The 21,051-nt window shown below is 40.2% G+C and overlaps 1 protein-coding gene across 1 annotated transcript; it reads right to left on the bottom strand.

The window, feature by feature from the left end:
* Positions 1-710: 710 nt before the first annotated feature.
* LOC308086805 (chymotrypsin-like elastase family member 3B) lies at positions 711-19,779 on the bottom strand (the record flags this gene model as incomplete). Its single annotated transcript, XM_080430450.1, has 8 exons — positions 711-987; positions 12,592-12,767; positions 12,984-13,126; positions 15,214-15,350; positions 16,233-16,361; positions 18,259-18,356; positions 18,471-18,559; positions 19,731-19,779. The coding sequence occupies 8 exons, from the start codon at positions 19,777-19,779 to the stop codon at positions 711-713; spliced, it is 1,098 nt and encodes a 365-aa protein (XP_080286576.1).
* Positions 19,780-21,051: the final 1,272 nt, after the last annotated feature.

Below are 21,051 nucleotides of genomic sequence, written 5' to 3'. Positions count from 1 at the left end.
AGCACCATAGTAGCAGTCTGTCGGAGTCGGCTCCCAGGTGCATTCAGCTACTTTGTTTTCACTACCTTCCAACTGACTGATCTCTGGACTTCATTCGACAGCAAGGTGCGCTATAGGGGGTTTGGGGGGAACTGTGTATATCAGTTAGAAACCATGAATGTGAGGCACCCCCTCCCAGAGACCAGTGGTGGAAAGTAACTAAGTACATGTACTTAAGTGCAGTACATAAGTAAACATTTTAGTAACTTTTTACTTTACTAGAGTATTTCCAATTTGCAATACTTTTACTTCTACTCTATATCTCAGAGGCAAATATTGTACTTTTACTCCACTACAATTATTTGAAAACTTGAGTTACTTGTTACTTTGCAGATATACATTACTATATTATAAAACATACATTAACCCTTGCATTGTATTAGAAACCTGCGGACACTTTTGGTGTTAGTGGGTCAAATTTGACCCGTGATTTAACTCAGCCCAAAATACTCAAAAAGGTCACATTTTCATAAATCCCCCCCCCCCCATCTCATAGCTGACTTGTTATGCATTCATATCCATGTAAACACCTTTTAAAATATTATTTAGGGTTAGGGTTTCATCTTTCAATATAGCTCGTTTTCACATTACCTATAATGAAGACAATGGGTAATGATGTTATCTAGCTGGTGGGGTCTCCCGTCGATCCGACGGGATGAGTAGACAGGAAGTCATTTCCTCTTAGCGTGACTCCTCATGTGGGAGTGTAGCCCTATCCCTGGGACACACATTCTTCCACAGATACTGCAGGGAGTTTTGTCCTGTGTTGAGGTGAGAGGTCCACGCTTCCTGTGGTCTGTCTTGTCTTGGATAGATGCCGCTCTTGCCCGTTCGAAAGTCTCAATGCCTTGGGTAACTTGGTGCCTCCACCTTTCCCTGTCGGCAGCTTTATCCTCCCAGTTTTCTGCATCAGTGTTGCAGCTCCTGAGGTTGGCCTTCAGTGTGTCTCTAAAGCGGAGAAGGGGTCTTCCCAGGCCACGCTGCGTGAAACACACATTAACCACTTCAGCCCTATTTTATGCATAGCCTACATAGGCTATTCGAAAATAGCAGATCTACAAGCTCACAACGTGGCGCATCGTGCCGCGTTGTGAGCTTGTAGATCTGCTATTTTCAAACTTTAGTAGGCTACTAGTAGGTCCTTTTAAGTATATTTTGTTGCCAATACTTTTGTACTTTTACTCAAGTAACATTTTGAACACAGGCCTTTTACTTGTAACAGAGTATTTTTTATATTGTGGTATTGCTACTTTTACTTAAGTAAAATATCTTCTTCCACCCCCTCCCAGAGACAACAGTTGTTGTGTGATCACAATAACACACATTCCTATTCCAAGAAGGTACAGTTCCTGATCCAACCCACAGTTTCATTACAATATGATAATAGGTAACAGTACTGAGCCCCCACGGTGCACTATGGGTAATCAATGGAGCACAAGAAATATAATCACCATTGCAGATTGAGTTTTCTTTTTATTTGACAGATAATCATAAATGATTGGTCACCATATTAGTCCATGTGAACCCAGTGGCCCAGATGAGAACGGAAGAAAGATAGTTTTGTCTATGATTGGTTCAACATTATTGTTACAGATACTATATAGAAATAGAATATATATTGTTTAATGGTAAGACTACAGGGGCTGAGAACCATAAACATGAATAAATGCATATTAGTGCACTATATCAGATGCTTATATGGGCTATGTAATACCTAGCACTTGAGATTCTTTATTTCTTTGTCGAAATAATAATTTGCAAATGAAAATGAAAAAGCAATTTTCACTGCGGCCCCTGGATCTATAAATGGAACGTTATTATTGTCGCTGTTGTCGTTTAAGTAGTACATGTAGGATTATTAAATATTATGTAATTATCATTGCACAGGGCCATTGTCAGTACTTTACTGTTATTGTGACCTGGATTTACCATAAAGTGGTCGGTGGTGTTGTGAACGGGGGTTTGGTTAAACTGATTTAAGAGTTCAAATATTACTATACTTTGTATTTCAGCCATCTACCGTAAAGTGTCATATAGCCAGAACCAATATGGTGGTGATTAGGGATGTACGATATTATCGTCCTCCCGAAATTATCGGCCGATATCAGCATAAAACTTTTCTTTTAAATAAGTTAGAGGAGTTCTTGCTGTATGGTGTGTGTGTGTGATATGAATTGTGAGCTCACCATGATAACAGTAATCCTTAATCATGTTCCACCATATTCAAGGGCTTTTGGAGAGAAATGAGACAGACTCCAGTCACTTTCAAATTAGAGCACTGCAGCTGACGCTCGTTGACGCTCGTTAATGTTATAGGCATCGGATCAATTAAGCTTCAGTCTAATCAGTGGGACTCATTCAAATGAACACCATTGAGTCCTGGGACTCACTTTATGGAAAACCTAACAACATCACTGTATTATTAGATGTCTTATATTATATTGATACTATCCTGTCCTGTCCTGTCCTGTCTTGTCCTGTCCTGTCCTGTCCTGTCCTGTCCTGTCCTGTCCTGTCCTGTCCTGTCCTGTCCTGTCCTGTCCTGTCCTGTCCTGTCCTGTCCTGTCCTGTACTGTACTGTCATGTCCTGTCCTGTCCTGTACTGTACAGTACTAGCACGACCCCCTGTTTAAGACATCTTCAAGGCACCTGACAGTTCACAAGGTCAGAAGACTGTTTAACATCAACTGCACTCTACAGTTATACACGTTTAGACTTTAGACTTCATAATGATTGCAGGTGCAACAATTCAATCAAATGCCCCCTTATCAATAATTACTGATTGTTTACTATTTGGGCGTTCCCCAAGTTCAGATGCAGCTACTGTGCCATACTGACCTGATAATTACTTGTATGTACTGTATTATATCTAATTGACATAGATGTGCCCACACACCGTGTGTGTGTGTGTGTGTGTGTGTGTGTGTGTATGTGTGTGTGTGTGTGTGTGTGTGTGTGTGTGTGTGTGTGTGTGTGTGTGTGTGCGTGTGTGCGTGTGTGCGTACTGTACGTGTGTGCGTGTGTGCGTGTGTGCGTGCGCGTGTGTGTGTGTGTGTGTGTGTGTGTGTGTGTGTGTGTGTGTGTGTGTGTGTGTGTGTGTGTGTGTGTGTGTGTGTGTGAATGCCCATGACCTGTGCCCCACACATAAATACATGACTCAGAGATACAAATATACAGTAGGGCTGTGCATGAGCCAGCCTTGACCTCAATCTTACATTCAACTGTTAAGGGTCATCTTTGCGTCGCCTATATTTTACTATTTGGTTATTCATTGACTCACCCCACAGGTTTGATGCAATGCATTGTCTCTCTCTCTCCCCATGTGACATTGTCAGTCCCTCCCAGTGGTGTAAAGTAACTAAGTACATTTACTCAAGTACTTTACTGAAGTAAAATTTTAGTTACTTTGTAGGTTTTTATTACATACATGAGTACTTTTTCCACTACTGGTCACTCCTACAGCTGCATGGAGGAATACAGCGTACTGTACCTTTAACCATGTTGCATGCATGTTTTGTCTTATCTCCACGGCCACATTCTCATCAAACTATTTATTGATTAAAGACCATGATTAGGGAGTGATCATTTCAACACGCTGTGACCACGAGTGCTGCTAGTGCAGCTTGATTTTGTTTTTCAGCCATTATGTTTGTGTTGTAAAATTATAGATTCCCTCTCTCACTTTTCAACAATGGTGTAAAGTAACTAAGTACATTTACTCAAGTACTGTACTTAAGTAGAATTATGAGGTATTTTTACTTTATTTCCAATTTTCAGTACTTCTACTCCACTACATCTCAGAGGCAAATAGTTTACTTTAACTCCACCTCAATTATTTGAAAACTTTAGTTAGTTACCTTGCAGATATAAATTATTATATCATAAAAACATACATTAATCACTTCAGCCCTATTTTATATAGGCTATTTGAAAATAGCCGATCTACAAGTAGATGTAGATCTGCTATTTTCAAACATTTTAGTACTTTTACTTTTAGTTCTTTAAGTATATTTTGATGCCAATACTTTTGTACTTTTACTCAAGTAAAATTTGGAACACAGTCCTTTTACATAGCAGAGTATGTTTTTATTGTGGTTTTGCTACTTTTACTGAAGTAAAATATCTGAGTACTTTTTCCACCACTGGTAAAATGATAGATTCTCTCTCTCTCACGTTTTCAGGCCAGTATAAACTTCGCTGGCCTCCTTATGATGAGTCATGCAGGGCATTGGTCTGTTATTCCTGTTGTCATCACCGCACAACAAACTATAAATCATGCATTAGATTCAACACAGCTATAGTTTCTAACCACAGGGGCCCTACAGGGCGGTGCTCTGTGTTCCATGCTGGGTGTGCACTGTACTGTACACTAATGAGTGTTGGAGCTTCACATTATGCAGATATGACACCATGAGGCCTGGTGGAGTTCCTTATAAAGCCTCAAACTCATCCTGCTCTTCATAGTTAGGATGGGTAAATGGAGGACACATTTAGTGTATGTGCACCTCTACAGACAGTGGTAAAAACACACCCAAGGAGTGGGAATTGTGTTATTATGTATTTATTCCTTTATTTATTTATTTATTTGAGGAAGTACTAGTGCAGTGGTTCTCAACCTTTTCATGCCGCGACCTCCCAAAATAATCAATTTGAATTGGGGACCCCCCCCCACCCTGATAAGCAATTGAAATGTAGGAGTTATAGAGGTGGTGCCATGTTTTCGCACTTTTTCTGTTTTTCATGTGTCTATGAGGTTGATAGAACTTCATTAAGCCCCCTGGTGGTGTTTTTATGGTGTTTTATGTCTTCTCTGACTATTTTGAGTGTCTTCCTGGAGGCTGAAACCTTGAGGGTCAAACGTGCCAATAGAAAAACAGCACTTTAATGACACAGTCAAAATATACCCTCCCCCTCATTATCATAACACAACAGGTGTGGGCATGAGGAGGAGGAGGGACTAGGACAGGTGGGTGGTGCTAAGGTGGTGGAGGAGGTGCTAAGGTGAGAACCAGGTATACTTAATGAACTGGAGGCGTGTCCACATAAAAACATAATTTTAACACTTTCTGTACACTTTTTTGAAAAAAATCTTCCTCCTAGTATAACCATAATACCTGATGATTATGTTTTAGGGGGGGGGGGGGGATCACTGAAAATCACGGCACCCCGTCTTTAAGGCATTACATTTTCAGTTGCACAGATACATATTGTGAAAAGAGCCGATCTACAAGCTCACAACGCCTCACTTTGCGAGGTGTTGTGAGCTTGTATATCTGCTGTTTTCACAATGTTTGACCAGTTTTTATAGTATAGTGTGTTGATTACTTTTGATGCAGTAATGGTCTTTGTTTTTGTTTTTTTGTTTAGGTATTAAAAAGGTCACTTCACTGTTATCTGGGGACCCCCAAAAAATCATGTGGGGACCCCCCTGGGGGTTCCAACCCACAGGTTGAGAACCACTGTACTAGGGGGAAATGTACTACAGTAAAGGGTGTTCTGAGTCCTCAGAGACAGAGATTGATGTCCATCTGAAGTTCAATCAATGAGCTACTGCAAAGGTGGGAGGAAAAAACAAAAAAACTAAACTACAGCTAACAGCAAATGTTCTTTTTACACAAGCTGTTTTAATGTTGACTGTTTTATACGGATATACAACAGAGAGGAATCCCGTTCCTTGGCCTGATTTGCATGTTTGGTACAGTAACACGTGAAGCCCAGAAGAAGAAGATCAAGACGGACTGCAGCTCATTATCAAGACGGTGGAGCATGCAGGGTCATTAGGATAGTGACCAGATGTCTGCTGCAAGCTGTGCAGAGAGGCTGACCGCGTCATCAGTAATTATTACTGTATAATTATCATTACTAAGCCTCTATACAACAGATAATGAAGCTAACCAATCCATCGGGACAAAGGAAGGATTCATCTAGCAAAGGGAAATAAGAAGCAGCAGGTTTAGTATTAAACCTGTAATTGTTCCTTAAGCAATTGAAGGGTTAAATGAGCGGGACAGCACTAAACACAGGCTCTATGGTGGTATTTCGGTCGGTATGTGTGCAATGAGGATCCTCGTGCATTAATTGTATGGTGCAATATGTATCCATGAGCTGATTGTAAAGCTGTTTCTCAGGGATCAGGTACTGGATAGCCCAGCGCTGCTTATTGAAGTATTTATTTGATTCTGTGCAGTATTAGTATTTGTGTCAGCATTATGCTAGAGAGAGAGAGAGAGAGAGAGAGAGCTGTGTGTGTGTGTGTGTGTGTGTGTGTGTGTGTGTGTGTGTGTGTGTGTGTGTGTGTGTGTGTGTGTGTGTGTGTGTGTGTGTGTGTGTGTGTGTGTGTGTGTGTGTGTGTGTGTGTGTGTGTGTGTGTGTGTGTGCGTGCGTGCGTGCGAGTCTGTCCGTGTGTGCGTGCGTGCGTGCGTGCGCGTGTGCACACGTGCGCCCGTGTGTTAGGGGGATCTGTGTAATGTGTATATGTGTATAGATTATGTTTTTATTGTTGTTTTGAGTATTTCTGTGACCTGACCTCCAGCATTCCTATCAGGGGTAATAAAGTTGACCTTACCTTGCCCATGTGGGAGTTACTATGACATCAAGTGATTAGTTAATGATTGCCCATGAGGGTCAGTGAGTTTGAAGCAGTATTATGTTCCATGTTGGCAACGCTGCCATCGAGGGCGGTCCTCTAGTATTACACTAGTAGTAGCGTAAACGCGTTCATAATTTATTATACAATAAATATAAAGCCATAATAGTTTATGACTATAAAGCCTCAGTAGCTCGAACTCGTCCTACTGTGTGGGTGGTGAGAGAGTGAATGACCACACCCTGCAACAGTGATAGGTGGGGTGGTGATGGAAAAGACCCAGTCAGCACTTTCACCCCATCAGCACTCCGCTGTGATTAATTAATACTGATAAGTATTAACCTATTCAATCCAGGAACGCATCTACAAATGTCTTCTAAATCCTAACTGGTTTCTGAAAAACCTATGATTTCTATCTCAGTGGTTCTCAAACTTTTTCATGTCAAGTACCCCCAAAATGTATTTGGTCGCAGACCCCCATCTCAAAATATTTTGTTCCAGGGACCCCCCAGAAGAAAAGATTTGAGTTACAAATGTTCGCTTTAAAATAATTATAATACAGTATATTCAAATATTTGCAAAGATTTTCCAAAATAGCAGATCTACAAGCTCGTAGTTTGAGCTTGTAGATCTGCTATTTTTGCCAAAGAAATCTTAAAATGACACAGATGCGTTCCCGGTCTGGTCAGACGAAGGAGGAGCCAGGCCCAGAGGCAACCCACAGTGCCAGAGCCTCCTAGTGTCACCAACGGCTGCAACATCTCACCTAAGCATCGCCTGGCATCGGCCGGACTGATGGCGTGGATTCACTCACATACGTTCCAGGTGTGAGTGGATCCGCGTCGTCGGTCTGGCTAGTGCCAGGCTAACCCTAGCCCCCTAATTAGCACTGTCTCTAAACTACCCCCCAAGAGACAGTGGGGGCAGTAGCATTCCACATGGACACAGGCCGGGGTCTGATCAGCCTCGTCGGAGGAGGGTGTCTGTTGCAAGACCCCAAACACCCAGTGACTCCAGGTAACAACACTGATGATGTGTCCAAGTTTGTGTGTCAGTTGCTGTTTTATTAACTGATTAATTAATACTGATAAGCATTAAGAATCCTCCACTGATATAAATAAGGTTAAAAAAGAGCGAGCGCTGGAAATGGAGACTATTGGATTCCTCAGTTGAAAGAGAAAAGGTGATTTAGGCACTCCAGCTCACCAGCCACTTGCATACAATAGCCTTTAGCAGCAAGAAGAGCAACTTCTTATTGTGCAACAACATGAAGGTGGTCTGTTAGACATTTTGGAAAAAAAACTGGATATGCTCAGACCCTCTCCTATCAAACAGAGTCGATCAGACTATACGCAGGGGTCTTCAACGCTTTTCAGGCCAAGGATCCTCTAGCTCAGGGCTACTCAACTTAAGATGGCTCAGGGGCCACTCAGCAAAATACCAAAAGTCCAAGGGGCCGCCATAAAAATTACGGTCCTATTTTGGATTTTTCGATTTTGTAACGCACAAGAAAATGTACATTTTGACATCATATTCTTTTCACTGTACCAGTTTATTTTGTGTTGTGTGTATGTGCAGTGGCAGACACCTATCCTGGGCGCGCGGCAAAGCCGCGCGGCCGGAAAAATTTGGGAGTCAAACCCCCCCAAAAACCCGAAATGCATAGAAAACTATGCATTATACCTGTAACAATTGACGCACCTGTATGTATGTCTGTCTGTTTGTTTTTTAAAAATGTTTTAGCAACCCATATATTTGAACGGAAATTAATATTTTTATCCTGTGCAAAAAAAAAGTTTCCCCAGAATAGGGATGCGAAATGTATCATGTATCATTAACCACATGAACCCTAGCATCCCTATTTTGGGGCAAACTCACAACACGACACGTGAGCTTGTAGATCGGCTGTTTTCGGCAAATACATTAGGTGTAGAGGGAAAAAGGGGAGGGGACCAAGTAAAGACCCCTGGGGGACCCCGATCAATGAAGTATATAGGATGTATGTGGTTAAATCAACTTGACAATGAAAAAAAAAATAAGCCTTCCTGGTTGTCACTATTCAGTGCCAAACCGTATTAATATTTCCCATAATAGACTTTGTCATGTGAACTGCATTGCTAGGAAACGGCGTGCAACAGGAAATAAACAAGGAACCCACTTAGAAATGTTTACGTTGTCACGTATGAAAAGGTCTATAGTGTTCATTATAATCTATTATGAGCCAGCATGGGCCCTGTAGTTCTGGCTGGCACATGTCATTTAACTCTTTAAGACCGGGAACGCATCTGTGTGTCATTTTCAGATTGCTTTGGCTATTCAAAAATAGCAGATATACAAGCTCATAGCTCAAGCTATGAGCTTGTAGATCTGCTATTTTTGAAAAATCTTGAAAATTTGAGCAAATCTTTGAATATAAATATATTTTTCAAGCAAACATTTTTAACTCAAATCTTTGCTTCTGGGGATTCTACAAAATGTCTTCTACATCCTAGTTTTTTGAAGAAAAAAAGAATATGTTACTATAATCAGTGGTTCTCAAAGTTTTTCATGTCAAGGACCACCCACAATTATATGAATTTTGACCACGGACCCCCATCTCAAAATATTTTGTTCCAGGGACCCCCCCCAGAAGTTGTAACAGAGTTAAAAATGTTCGCTACGGAAAAAACTGATATTCAAAGATTTGCACACATTTTCACGATTTTTCAAAAAATAGCAGATCTACGAGCTCATCTATGAGCTTGTAGATCTGCTATTTTTGAATAGCCCAAAGAAACCTAAAAAAATGACACAGATGCGTTCCCGGTCTTAAGGGGTTAACACGTCACTAGTTTGTGTTATTTTTGGGAGAGCACGACCAAAGCCCCAAATGATTTAATGGGACTACGTAGTCATCCTTTGGAACATATTCATGCTGTGTGTGGCCAGTTGCATGTGGCGTGTCCAGCTAAACGCTATTCACTGTGTATTCACTGTGGTATTGTCACTTTCCATTCTTCGGGACACCCTGACACTAAGGTGTATGATTGGCTGAAGATCCTCTGTGGCCGGGGACTCAGGGCCGCTTACAGGGCCAGTCATAGAGGAGTAAGGTAAATGGTATTCACATTAAGTACAGAGACACGCTATGAATCACTGCCTCAATATACTTTAACCCGTTCAGACCGGGAACGCATACAAAATATCCATGAATTCAAGTCTCCATGGGGTGACTAATCAATAGATTTTTTTGGGGGTGAACTATCCCTTTAAGTACAGAAGTGTTATTTTAGATTTTTAGCTATAACCATTGTTTTATACTTTTGTCTGTTAAAATATAGCAGATATACAAGCTCAGCGGCACCGAGTGCCCCGCTATGAGCTTGTAGATCTGCTAAAAAAGCTTTGAATATATATATATAAAATGTTTTTAAAAAAACAATTTTAACTAAAATCTTTGCTTCTGGGGATTCTACAAATGTCATAATCAGTGGTTCTCAAACTTTTTCATGTCAAGGACCCCCAAAAATGACCCCCATCTTAAAATATGTTGTTCCAGGGACCCCCCCGAAAGCAGAAAATGGAGGTAAAAATGTATATATACATTCAAAGATTTGCACACATTTTCACAATAGTTTTTTCAAAAATAGCAGATCTACAAGCTCATAGCGCGGCACTCTGTGCCGCGCTATGAGCTTGTAGATCTGCTATTTTTGAATAGCCCAAAGAAATCTTAAAATGACACAGTTGCGTTCCCGGTCTAAAAGGTTTAATAGCAAAAATGTCTTCCAGTTTAGCATTATAGCTGTGACGGTACAGTGTGGACATGTTATTGTCTGTGATGACTGTAATTTCAGGCTTTGGCTGTGAGCAGCACAGGTAGTCATCATAACAGTGGCTGATTTATGCTGCGTCATACGACGGTGTCTCGCGCCCAACATAGCCGATCTACAAGCCCACAACAAGCTGCGGATGCGATGCACCGTGGGCTTGTAGATTGGCTACGTTTCGGTGTAAATGGGGGCTTAAAGGAGTTCAAATAGTCTTGCTCTGTTCTCCACTGAGTGGAGCTCCTGTGACACTGCAGGGGAGGTGACAACTCAGTCCCTCTGTCCACCAGCAGAGGGGGACAGATTAAAAGCTCTGTGTTCACTGTGCAAAAACGACAGAAAGAAGAAAGAGGACCCCCCCCCCCCCCCCCCCCCACACACCCCCAAATGAAATAAAACCTATAAGGACCAAAGCTTTAATGTCTGCAAGTACACTGTTGACAATTAATTTAACGTTGTAGACATTAAAGTACATTTGAGTTGTTTTTGTGTTTGAACACAAGCTGCCTTCCACCTTGAGTTTTATATGTTATCAGTCTGATATGTGTAATGGAGATACTACATGTGAAATATAGTATAGTAGTATGATTGAGCAGTCAGACTAGATTAAGTACTGCATACTCAGTGGTGTAACAGATACTCAGTGGTGTAAAGTAACTAAGTACATGCACTCAAGTATACTGTACTCAAGTACACCTTTCTTTAATGAATGTTTACTCTACTGGAGTATTTCTCATTTTCAATACTTTTACTTTTACTCCACTACATCTCAGAGGAAAATATTGTACTTTTACTCCACTACAATTATTTGAGAACTTTAGTTACTAGTTACTTTGCAGATATAAATTATTACATTATAAAACATACATTAACCACTTTAGCCCTATTTTATATAGGCTATTTGAAAATAGAGATCTACAAGCTTACAACGTGTCGCATCGCGACGCGTTGTGAGCTTGTAGATCTGCTATTTTGGTACTTTTACTTTTGGTACTTTAAGTATATTTTGATGCCAATACTTTTGTACCTTTACTCAAGTAACATTTTGAACACAGGCCGTTTACTTGTAACTGAGTACTTCTACATTGTGGTATTGATACTTTTACTTAAGTAAAAAATGTACTTTTTTCATCACTGCAGATATTTCTTCTGAAATGTGTCACACTGTATTGAATGGAGCGCCACCCAAAGTGTAGATAGAGTAGCCAAGTCACACATCAGACCTGAAAACCTGTTTAAATCCAAACCCCAAAACATCCTCTTGATAAGTGAGGACAACAAGTGTACAAAAATACACACACAAACGCACGCATGCACACACACACAAAGACCAGACATAATTAATAATAATAATATTGATGATATTTATTTGGACGTACAGTAATAAATCATCTGCAGACATCCAGTAGATCCTTAGTAATGGAGCATAGTCTGAGGAGATGAAAAGAAACAAACAGTATTCAGTTATTATATATTAATTATCTAATATACATTATAGAATGTGAATAAAAGGAATTATGAATATTCCACTGCGATGGTCCTGACGGAGGGCTGTTATCTATCCATCTATCTATCTATCTATCTATCTATCTATCTATCTATCTATCTATCTATCTATCTATCTATCTATCTATCTATCTATCTATCTATCTATCTATCTATCCTGCAGTGATTTTGTCTACTAAAACTATGACAAAAGTGTTTGACGACTACCTTTTTTCACTGACGAAAACTAAATAAAAGCTAAAATAAAACTAAGCTATGATGATTAAAACTAAGACTAAATATATTGACAATTTCGTCAACAAATAAAAATTAGACTAAAATGTTAGGGAGGGACGAGTGGAGAAGAGATCCAGTAGAACTAAAAGACAAGTCATTTTATGTTTGGTTGCGCTCGGGTGTTGCGCGCTGAAAATAGCCGATCTACAAGCTCACAACCTGTAGACGTTGTGAGCTTGTAGATCTGCTATTTTCAGCATGCAACCAAGTGTAAATTTTAGTGTAAATTTGGCACCGCCAAATACACTAAAATCTAAGACAAAAACTAAAACATTTCAGATGACTAAAATATGACTAAAAATAAATGGAATTTTATTCAAAAGACTATGACTAAAACTAAATAAAAAATCACTGTCAAAATCACTGCTAATATACTGTATATTATAATATGAACTTACGTCACTGAGCCAGTCGCTGAAGGCAGAGTTGCGAGTGAACACGGTGGGCTTCTTCACTTCGTTGCATTGGCGATTGGAGACGAAGCTGGTGACCCCGTGGACGTACCACCTGCCATCCTGTCCCTTACAGTTCAGCGGACCCCCTGAGTCCCCCTGAGACACAAAGACATGGACACACGCACACAAACAGAACATGAGTAAATGCACTTAATCACTTTTACACCGCAGTCTGTCCTTGATTGGGATGCAGAAGAATAGTCGAGGTGGGTCGGGGTGGGAGCGGCGCCCCACTAGGTGTTTGAGCTGCAGGCGCGCCCGCACATGCACACACACAACATCCCTATAGGTGACGGGTACAGGTAAACGTACGTTGCATCCGGAAATGACGTCTCCTCCGGCACAGATCATGTTGGTCTTGACGTTGATGCCCCACCAGTCACTGCTGCTGCACACACTGTGTTCTACCACCGGCAGCAAGGCCTGCTGCAGGATGTCAGGCATGGGACCACCGGCTACATGGGGGACACAGAGACATCATGTTATTTAACACTTTATAAGACCTGAAGCCGATTGTACAAATGTCTTCTAAATCCCAACAGTTAAAAAAATTAAATGATGTTGCCATATCAGTGGTTCTCAAACTTTTTCATAATTGTCAACGACCCCCAAAATTATATGCATTTGGCCGCGGACCCCGATCCCAAAATATTTTGTTCCAGGGACCCCCAGAAGCAAAGATTTGAGTGTTCGCTTTGAAAGAATATATATTCAAAGATTTGCACACATTTTCACGATTAAAAAAAATATAGCAGATCTACAAGCTCGTAGCGCGGCACTCGGTGCCGCGCTATGAGCTTGTAGATCTGCTATTTTTTAATAGCCAAAGTGTAAAATAATGCTTTTTTAGCTCAAATCAAGAAGTGACACAGATGCGTTCCGGGTCTTAATTGGTTAATAATGTTACAGGCATGGGACCACCGGCTGCATGGCATGGGGGACACAGAGACACCATGTTATTTCTTTCTGAAATACAAGTTAGATCATGATGTGACTTGATGTTCTGTGGTTTTAGTTTAGCTTTTGTTTTTAGTTGTTGTTGTTGTTGTTGTTGGCGACGTTTTTTATCGTTTGCAGATGCCATTAAATTTTCTGGCCAGGGACTTCAGATGAAAAGAAGGGCAACCCTGACTGAAACGGACACATTTGTTTGCTTAGCAAGATCCTTCAGTGTTCATTTAGAATTTAGGCATTTTTAGACCCCGTTTACACAGCCTGAATGCAGCCTGAATCAGATCTGTGCCATATCCACTGTGCCAGATTACAAATCCGACTAGAGCCACATTCAGAGGTGGTTTCAAATCTGATTCAAATCTGATTTCTAAAGATGCATCTCAGTCTGAACGTATACTCTAACCACTCAAGTCGCGTAATCAAACTGTCCAAAACGTCACTTGCAGCGAGACCTGAGCGCCACTGATGTCATTACAGAGCGCGGGAATTGATTTTGATTTATGAGAGCGCAAGGGGTGTAAGGAAAACAAAACAATAGTGCAGCATAAGTTTTACAGAAGAAATGGCGAGCAGCATTTAGTGGACAGAAGGAGATATTCAGCGTCTCCTAGCACTTTGGGGGGATGCCTCAGTACAAGCCAAACTTGTAGGAATGTACAGGAACAAGGCAATATATGAAGACAGACATTCTGGGTTTAACTCAGTGTAAAAAAGACTTATCTGGAATACTACAGTAGTGTTTACATAAGTCCATACTTCCAGGGCTAAATGAAGGCCTCTGATACCAGAACACCTACACCACAGCCATATCATCTCTGTGGGGGAACAAACACGCTCTCAAATCCAGTGGTAGAAAGCAACCAAGTACATTTACTTAAGTACTGTACTTAAGTACAATTTTGAGGTATTGGTGCTTTACTTGAGTATTTCCAATTTCCAATACTTTTACTTCTACTCCACTACATCTCGTATCCAAATACTGTACTTTTACTCCACTACATTTATTTGAACATTTTTGTTACTAGTTACTTTGTATATTTTGATTATTATTACAAAACATACATTACCCACTAAATACATTTCGGCCATTTGAAAATAGCAGATCTGCACGTTTACAATGCGTCGCGATGCTTGTAGATTTGCTCTTTTCAAAAGATTTTTATACATTTGAAAACTTGAAATGGGACATTCTTGCGTTTGAGTAGCCTACTTTCAACTTTTGGTACTTTAAGTACATTTTGATACCAACACTTTTGTACTTTTACTCAAGTCAATTTTGAATTCCCGACTTTTACTTGTAACAGAGTATTTCTAAATTGCAGCATTGATACTTTCACGTAAGTATTTTTCCACCACTGCTATAAACACTGATCAGTCAACACTGAATAGCATTGTGACAATCTGCTGTATACTTTGGTCTGTAAGTGTATAGTTGACCATAAAGAGTAAATGACATTGTGAATTACACGTCATCAAAGTGGCAGGCCTTGCTAATAGGCCCTGATACTAAATGACCATGTTACATAATGGCATCTGTCACATAACAGTGCTTTAGCTGAGTGACAGAATGGGAACAAGGACACATTACTGTAAAGGTTGCCCCAGCCAGAGATGTAGCAGGCTGCCCCGTGGGCCAGCATCTCCCCAGACTCTGGAAGACAAGCCACGCCAACGCTGTCGCTCATGATGGGACTCTTGTCCAGTTTCAGCAGGGCAAGGTCATTGCTGTGTGTGGAAAATAATCACAACGTCACCTTATCAGCTTTACAGTCTTACAGTGAGCAGAGTGATGATCAGAGATCTCTGTCTACTGATACATGTGGAAATCTGAGTTCAATGTATAGGAGAGAAAACTCCCTCCACTATTAAACAAACCTGCCCTAAAGTCTTTGCATTGCTTCAGTTTTCAATTATTTCAACACAGTTTTAGCCCATCCATTGAATTCAGACGTGACCAGACATAGGCATAGATCTCTGATTGTGTGGCTATGCCAGAATATATCAGCTTTAACCCATGACCTGCATGTGTCTCCCAAGCGAGCTTTTTCCCTGCTTATTCGCCCACTGTGGGCCTGGCCATGCCCACTGTGGGTGTGGCCAGGTAGGGGAGTAAGGGAGGTGGCTTGTTTTCATAGATCTGGCAGCTTGTTTCTTTTGCAAAATCTGGCAACACACCTGCATTACACCTGCGCCAAAATGCCAGGAATAAGGTGAACCGTGAACAGAGTTTCTAGCAGGGGCGGTGCTAGGTCTCTACTAGGTTGGGGGCTCAGCCCCCCAGGCAACGGACACATGCACGTGCACGCACACCGGGCACAGCGCGTGTGCACACGGGCGTGCGCGCGAAAATCGGGTTTTGTTACTTTTTTCAATTTTTTTGTTACTTTATTTCGGTTTTAGGGTTAGGGTTTAGGGTTAGGTTTCTAGTGCCTTTTTCAAAGTAATGCACAATTACCAACAGAGCTATGCTATGGTTCCGTCCACAAATGTATGACAGTGGAACTGTCACAGCGAAAACAGCATCTAGTTGATACAAGCAGGAGATGCAAGCAACTATGGTAGTTGGTAATATTGCATGACGTAGGAAAAAAAAAGATAACAACCCACCCTTGGTTCACACGGTCAATATCCCAGTCGGGGTGAACGATCCTGCGCAGAATGTCTCTGATTTGTTCGGTTCCCTCTTGCTGGCTGATACTGTGCTCTCCCAGGACGACGCGGTACACGTCTCCAGGCCTGCAACAAACAACATGTTTATCCTTCATATCTTTGTGTCCCACACAGGGTTGCCAGATCTGCTTATTATAATTTCCCTGAAAATAGCCGATCTACAAGCTCACAACGCGTCGCATCGCGACTCGTTGTGAGCTTGTAGATCTGCTATTTTCAAATAGCTGATGTAAATGTTAAAGTGCTCATGTGGCCCATAGTCGCTTCTTTTGGGCTGGTTTTCAATAGTCCTGGTTGCTTGATTCTCTCACAGAATCTGGCAACACTGGTCCCACACAGTGGTAGAGAGGCAGACATTGATCTACAATATATGATTAATGCATTAAGACCGGGAACGCATCTGTGTCATTTTAGATTTCTTTGGCAATTCAAAAAAATAGCAAATATACAAGCTTGAAAAATCTTGAAAATGTGTGCAAATCTTTGAATATATATATTTTTAAAGCAAACATTTTAACTCAAATCTTTGCTTCTGGGATTCTACAAATGTCTTCTAAATCCTAACAGGTTTTTGAAAAAACTTAGCTATAATATCAGAGGTTCTCAAACTTTCATGGACCCCCAAAATGATATGTATCTCAATGTTGTTCCAGGGACCCCCAGAGGCAAAGATTTGAGTTAAAAATGTTCGCTTTCAAAATATACATACTGGTATACATTCAAAGATTTGCACATATTTTCACAATAACAAAAAAAAAATGCTTTGGCTATTTTTGAATAGCCAAAGCAATCTAAAATGACACAGATGCTTTCCTGGATTGAATGGGGGATGAAACCCCAGGCTGATTTTTTTGTAGGTACAGGGTAAAAACATATAAGGACAGCATAAGGCTGACCTTATATTACACCATGATGTCATCAGGACCACAGCTGCAGCCAATCAAAATAATAATGGGTGTGGTTGGATTTAGGTGTGTCAATGTGCATCAACAATACTGTTGACTGTTCGCACATCATCGGTACAGCCATGGGTCTGAGCACACACATAAATCATAAAACACACACATTATTAATTTGATTAGCTGCAGCTGTGTTGCTTAATACCTTGTCATGTTTTTCTTTCTTTTTTTTCAATATTTGTTTTTATAATTTTTTCAAAAATGTATTTTTAAATAGTTAACCAATGAAAGGTTGAAATTAACAAGAGCTTGTGACTAACTTATTAACTACTATTGGATCCATTTCAACACTATTTCCTGTAAAGAAAGGGTTTCGTACATACAAGGTTTCCAGCTGACAGTAACGATGGATAGACTGTAAAGTGACTGACGAGGGAGAAAGAGTTTTGTGTAAAATAAATAAAAAAAAATCTGAAAATGTTTGCTAATCTTTGAATATATATATATATATTTATAAAGAGAACATTATTAACTCCAATATGTGCTTCTGGGGGTCCCTGGAATAACATATTTTGAGATGGGGATCCACGGCCAAATACATATAATTCTGGGGGGTCCTTGACATGCAAAAGTTGGAGCGCCACTGATATAGCAACATAGGCTACTGTTAGGATTTAGAAACAAACATTAGGAATGTATTTGGCCGCGGACACCCATTAAAAAAATATGTTGTTCCAGGGACCCCCCCCCCCCCCCCAGCAAAGATTTGAGTTAAAAATGTTCACTTTCAAAAAATATACATAGATTCAAAGATTTGCACAAATTGTCAAGATTTCTCAAAAAATAGCAGATCTACAAGCTCATAAGCCGCACGTATGAGCTTGTATATCTGCTATTTTTGAATAGTCCAAAGACATCTAAAATGACACAGATGCGTTCCCGGATTGAATAGGTTAAATATCTTCGCAGAAAATATGTGAGCTTGTCAATCTGCTATTTTCCTGCGAGAGTTTTTCCCCCAGAATTTAGATGCTGGGTTTTTAAGTGGTTGACAGGAAACTCACCAAATGCAGTGTCCAGCCGTCAGGACCCAGCGAGGACCAATCAGAGTGCCTCCACACGTGTGATGCCAGCGACTGCCGTGCTTCACCTGCAGGGAAATCTGAGAGAAACACAAACACACTCCGTTACCGTGGCAACTGAACGAGAGGACAAACAAACAAATGAGATGAGAACATGGATTGGATGATGATGAGAGTGTGTCTACACAGCATACCTGCCAAGGCCAGCTGTGAGGACGGGCATCCTGTCCGTTCACCACCCTGCTGGCATCGGGTTCAAACGTGGGGGTGCCACACCCGTACACTAAGAGAAAACACATGACGGCACAATTTAAATGCATGATCCGTCATATACTGTAGATTCTACTGTGAACATATACTGTAGCCTATATACCAACTCAGAAATCCTGAAACAAATGCTTTATGTTAGTTCCATTATTTACCATTAAAGGTAGGGTAAGTGATATGTTTTGGTATTTCTTTGTTTTTTGTTAAAAGGTTTAAAGTTCTATATTCTGATTGTAATCATTGCTACAGAGTTTGTTCGGTCACAGAGGTCTCTCCAGCTCTTTAGTAAACAGAATATATGTCCATTTTCAGGTAGGTGTGACAAACTTTAAGCCAATCAGGAGAGAACACTGAAAATGCATTTTCTGTTTAATAAAGAGCTGGCGAGACATGGAGACTCCTTTTACTGAACAAACACTCTATAGCAATGCGTACTATTAGAATATAGAGCTATTTAACACTTATTTTAATCAAAGTAAATCACTTACCCTACCTTTAAAGGTGTGATAAGTGATATTTTTTGGTTAAAACAAAACGTTTTTTGTTAAAAAGTTAAAGCACTATGTTCTGATAGTACTTATTGCTATAGAGTGTTTCAGTAACAGGAGTCTCCATGTCTCTCCAGCTCTTTAATTAACAGAAAATAAATGTTCAGGTAGGTGACAAAATATTAACCAATCAGGAAAGGGTACCCATTTATCAGATTTATTTTATAGCGTTCCAGTTCCAATTTGTTCAGCTCATTTCTTAGTGTCATCACTTCCAATTTCATTTGTTTAATCTGTATCCTGACTGAGTTCTCCATCCTGATTGGACAAAATTGGTATCCCATGGAGACTCCTGTTACTGAACAAACACTCTACAGCAATGAGTACTATCAGAACATAGCGCTATTTAAGACTTATTTTAACCAAAGAAAATCACTTACCATACCTTTAAGTTTGATTCAAGATCCATCATTTTGTATCATGCACAAGTACACAACAGTAGCATTCTTTGCTTTCAGATCCTCAATATTGTATCAGCAATATAATAACAAAATAAATCATTAAGAATAACAACGTAAGTAGTACGGTAAGAAATAGCTGAGTATGTAAATGTTCATTAATAATGGCAGACTTTCTGCTTGCACTACTTTCTTTGTACCGTCTCGGTGAACTCAGTAAGCGGAGGCCAGCTATACCCACCATATGCCGCCAGAAGCAGCACTGAAGCCAGTCTCAGTAGAAGCGACATGGTTATGGTTGACAGTCTGTTTGTCACACAATTCAAACTCTCTCTTATACCCTGCAGACCCTGTTCGCCTGAGAGCCCAGAGACCATCTGGCGCAGTGGTGGAAAGTAACTAAGTACATTTACTTAAGTACTGTACTTAAGTAAAATGTTGAGGTATTTGTACTTTACTTGAGTATTTCCAATTTCCAATACTTTTGCTTCTACTCCACTACATTTCAGCGGCAAATATTGTACTTTTACTCCACTACATTTATTTGAAAACTTTAGTTACTAGTTACTTTTGAGATATAAATTATGATATAATGAAACATACCTTAATCACTTTAACCCTATTTTATACCTAGGCTATTTGAAAATAGCCGATCTACAAGCTCACAAGGCGTCGCATCGCGACGCGTTGTGAGCTTGTAGATCTGCTATTTTCAAATATTTAGTACTTTTACTTTTGGTACTTTAAGTACATTTTGATGCCAATATTTTAGTACTTTTACTCAAGTACATTTTGAATTCTGGACTTTTTCTTGTAACAGAGTAGTTTTATATTGCAGTATTGGTACTTTTACCAAAGTAAAGAATTTGAGTACTTTTTCCACCACTGCATCTGGGAAACTGTCAGGTCGCCAAATATAATCGCTGTTATCGACATTGTTATCTGTAGACGTGTGCCAGAATTAGCTGGGAAGAACTTCCTGTCCCACAGATGTGTCTGTACTGTACCATGACTCTGTACAGCGCTGTGAGCCATACGTTAAATCCACGCATGTGACAGAGGGGCAGGTTTGACATGGTGTGAAGTTCTGTTTAACTACAGTCTGCTGATGTGGACCCATTTACAATCATTACTGTCAGTCACCGAGGGCCTGGTCCCCAAACAGTGGTGGAAAAAGTACTCACTTAGGTAAAAGTATCATTTCTGCAATGCAGAAATACTCTGTTACAAGTAAAAGGTCCGTGTTCAAAATGTTACTTGAGTAAAAGTACAAAAGTACTGGCATCAAAATATGAAAGTACAAAAATGTTTGAAAATAGCCGATCTACAAGCTCACAACACGTCGCAGTTGTGAGCTTGTAGATCGGTTATTTTCAAATGGCCTATATATGAAACATGTAACATGTAGGTTAATGCATGTTTTATAATATCGTTGCTGTCCGGCAGAAACCAGCTAACTCCATTTTGATGCTTTTGCATTTTTTTCCATAAATCTGCAGGGCCATTGAACACCCTTAACGTCTGTGTTGGTAAAACAAATATTGAACTAATGAAAAGCATTA

Source organism: Gymnoscopelus braueri, assembly GCF_963280865.1.
Source record: "Gymnoscopelus braueri genome assembly, chromosome: 6".
In the NCBI taxonomy this organism is placed as follows: Eukaryota; Metazoa; Chordata; class Actinopteri; order Myctophiformes; family Myctophidae; genus Gymnoscopelus; species Gymnoscopelus braueri.
This window is presented reverse-complemented; position numbering and strand designations above follow the sequence as displayed.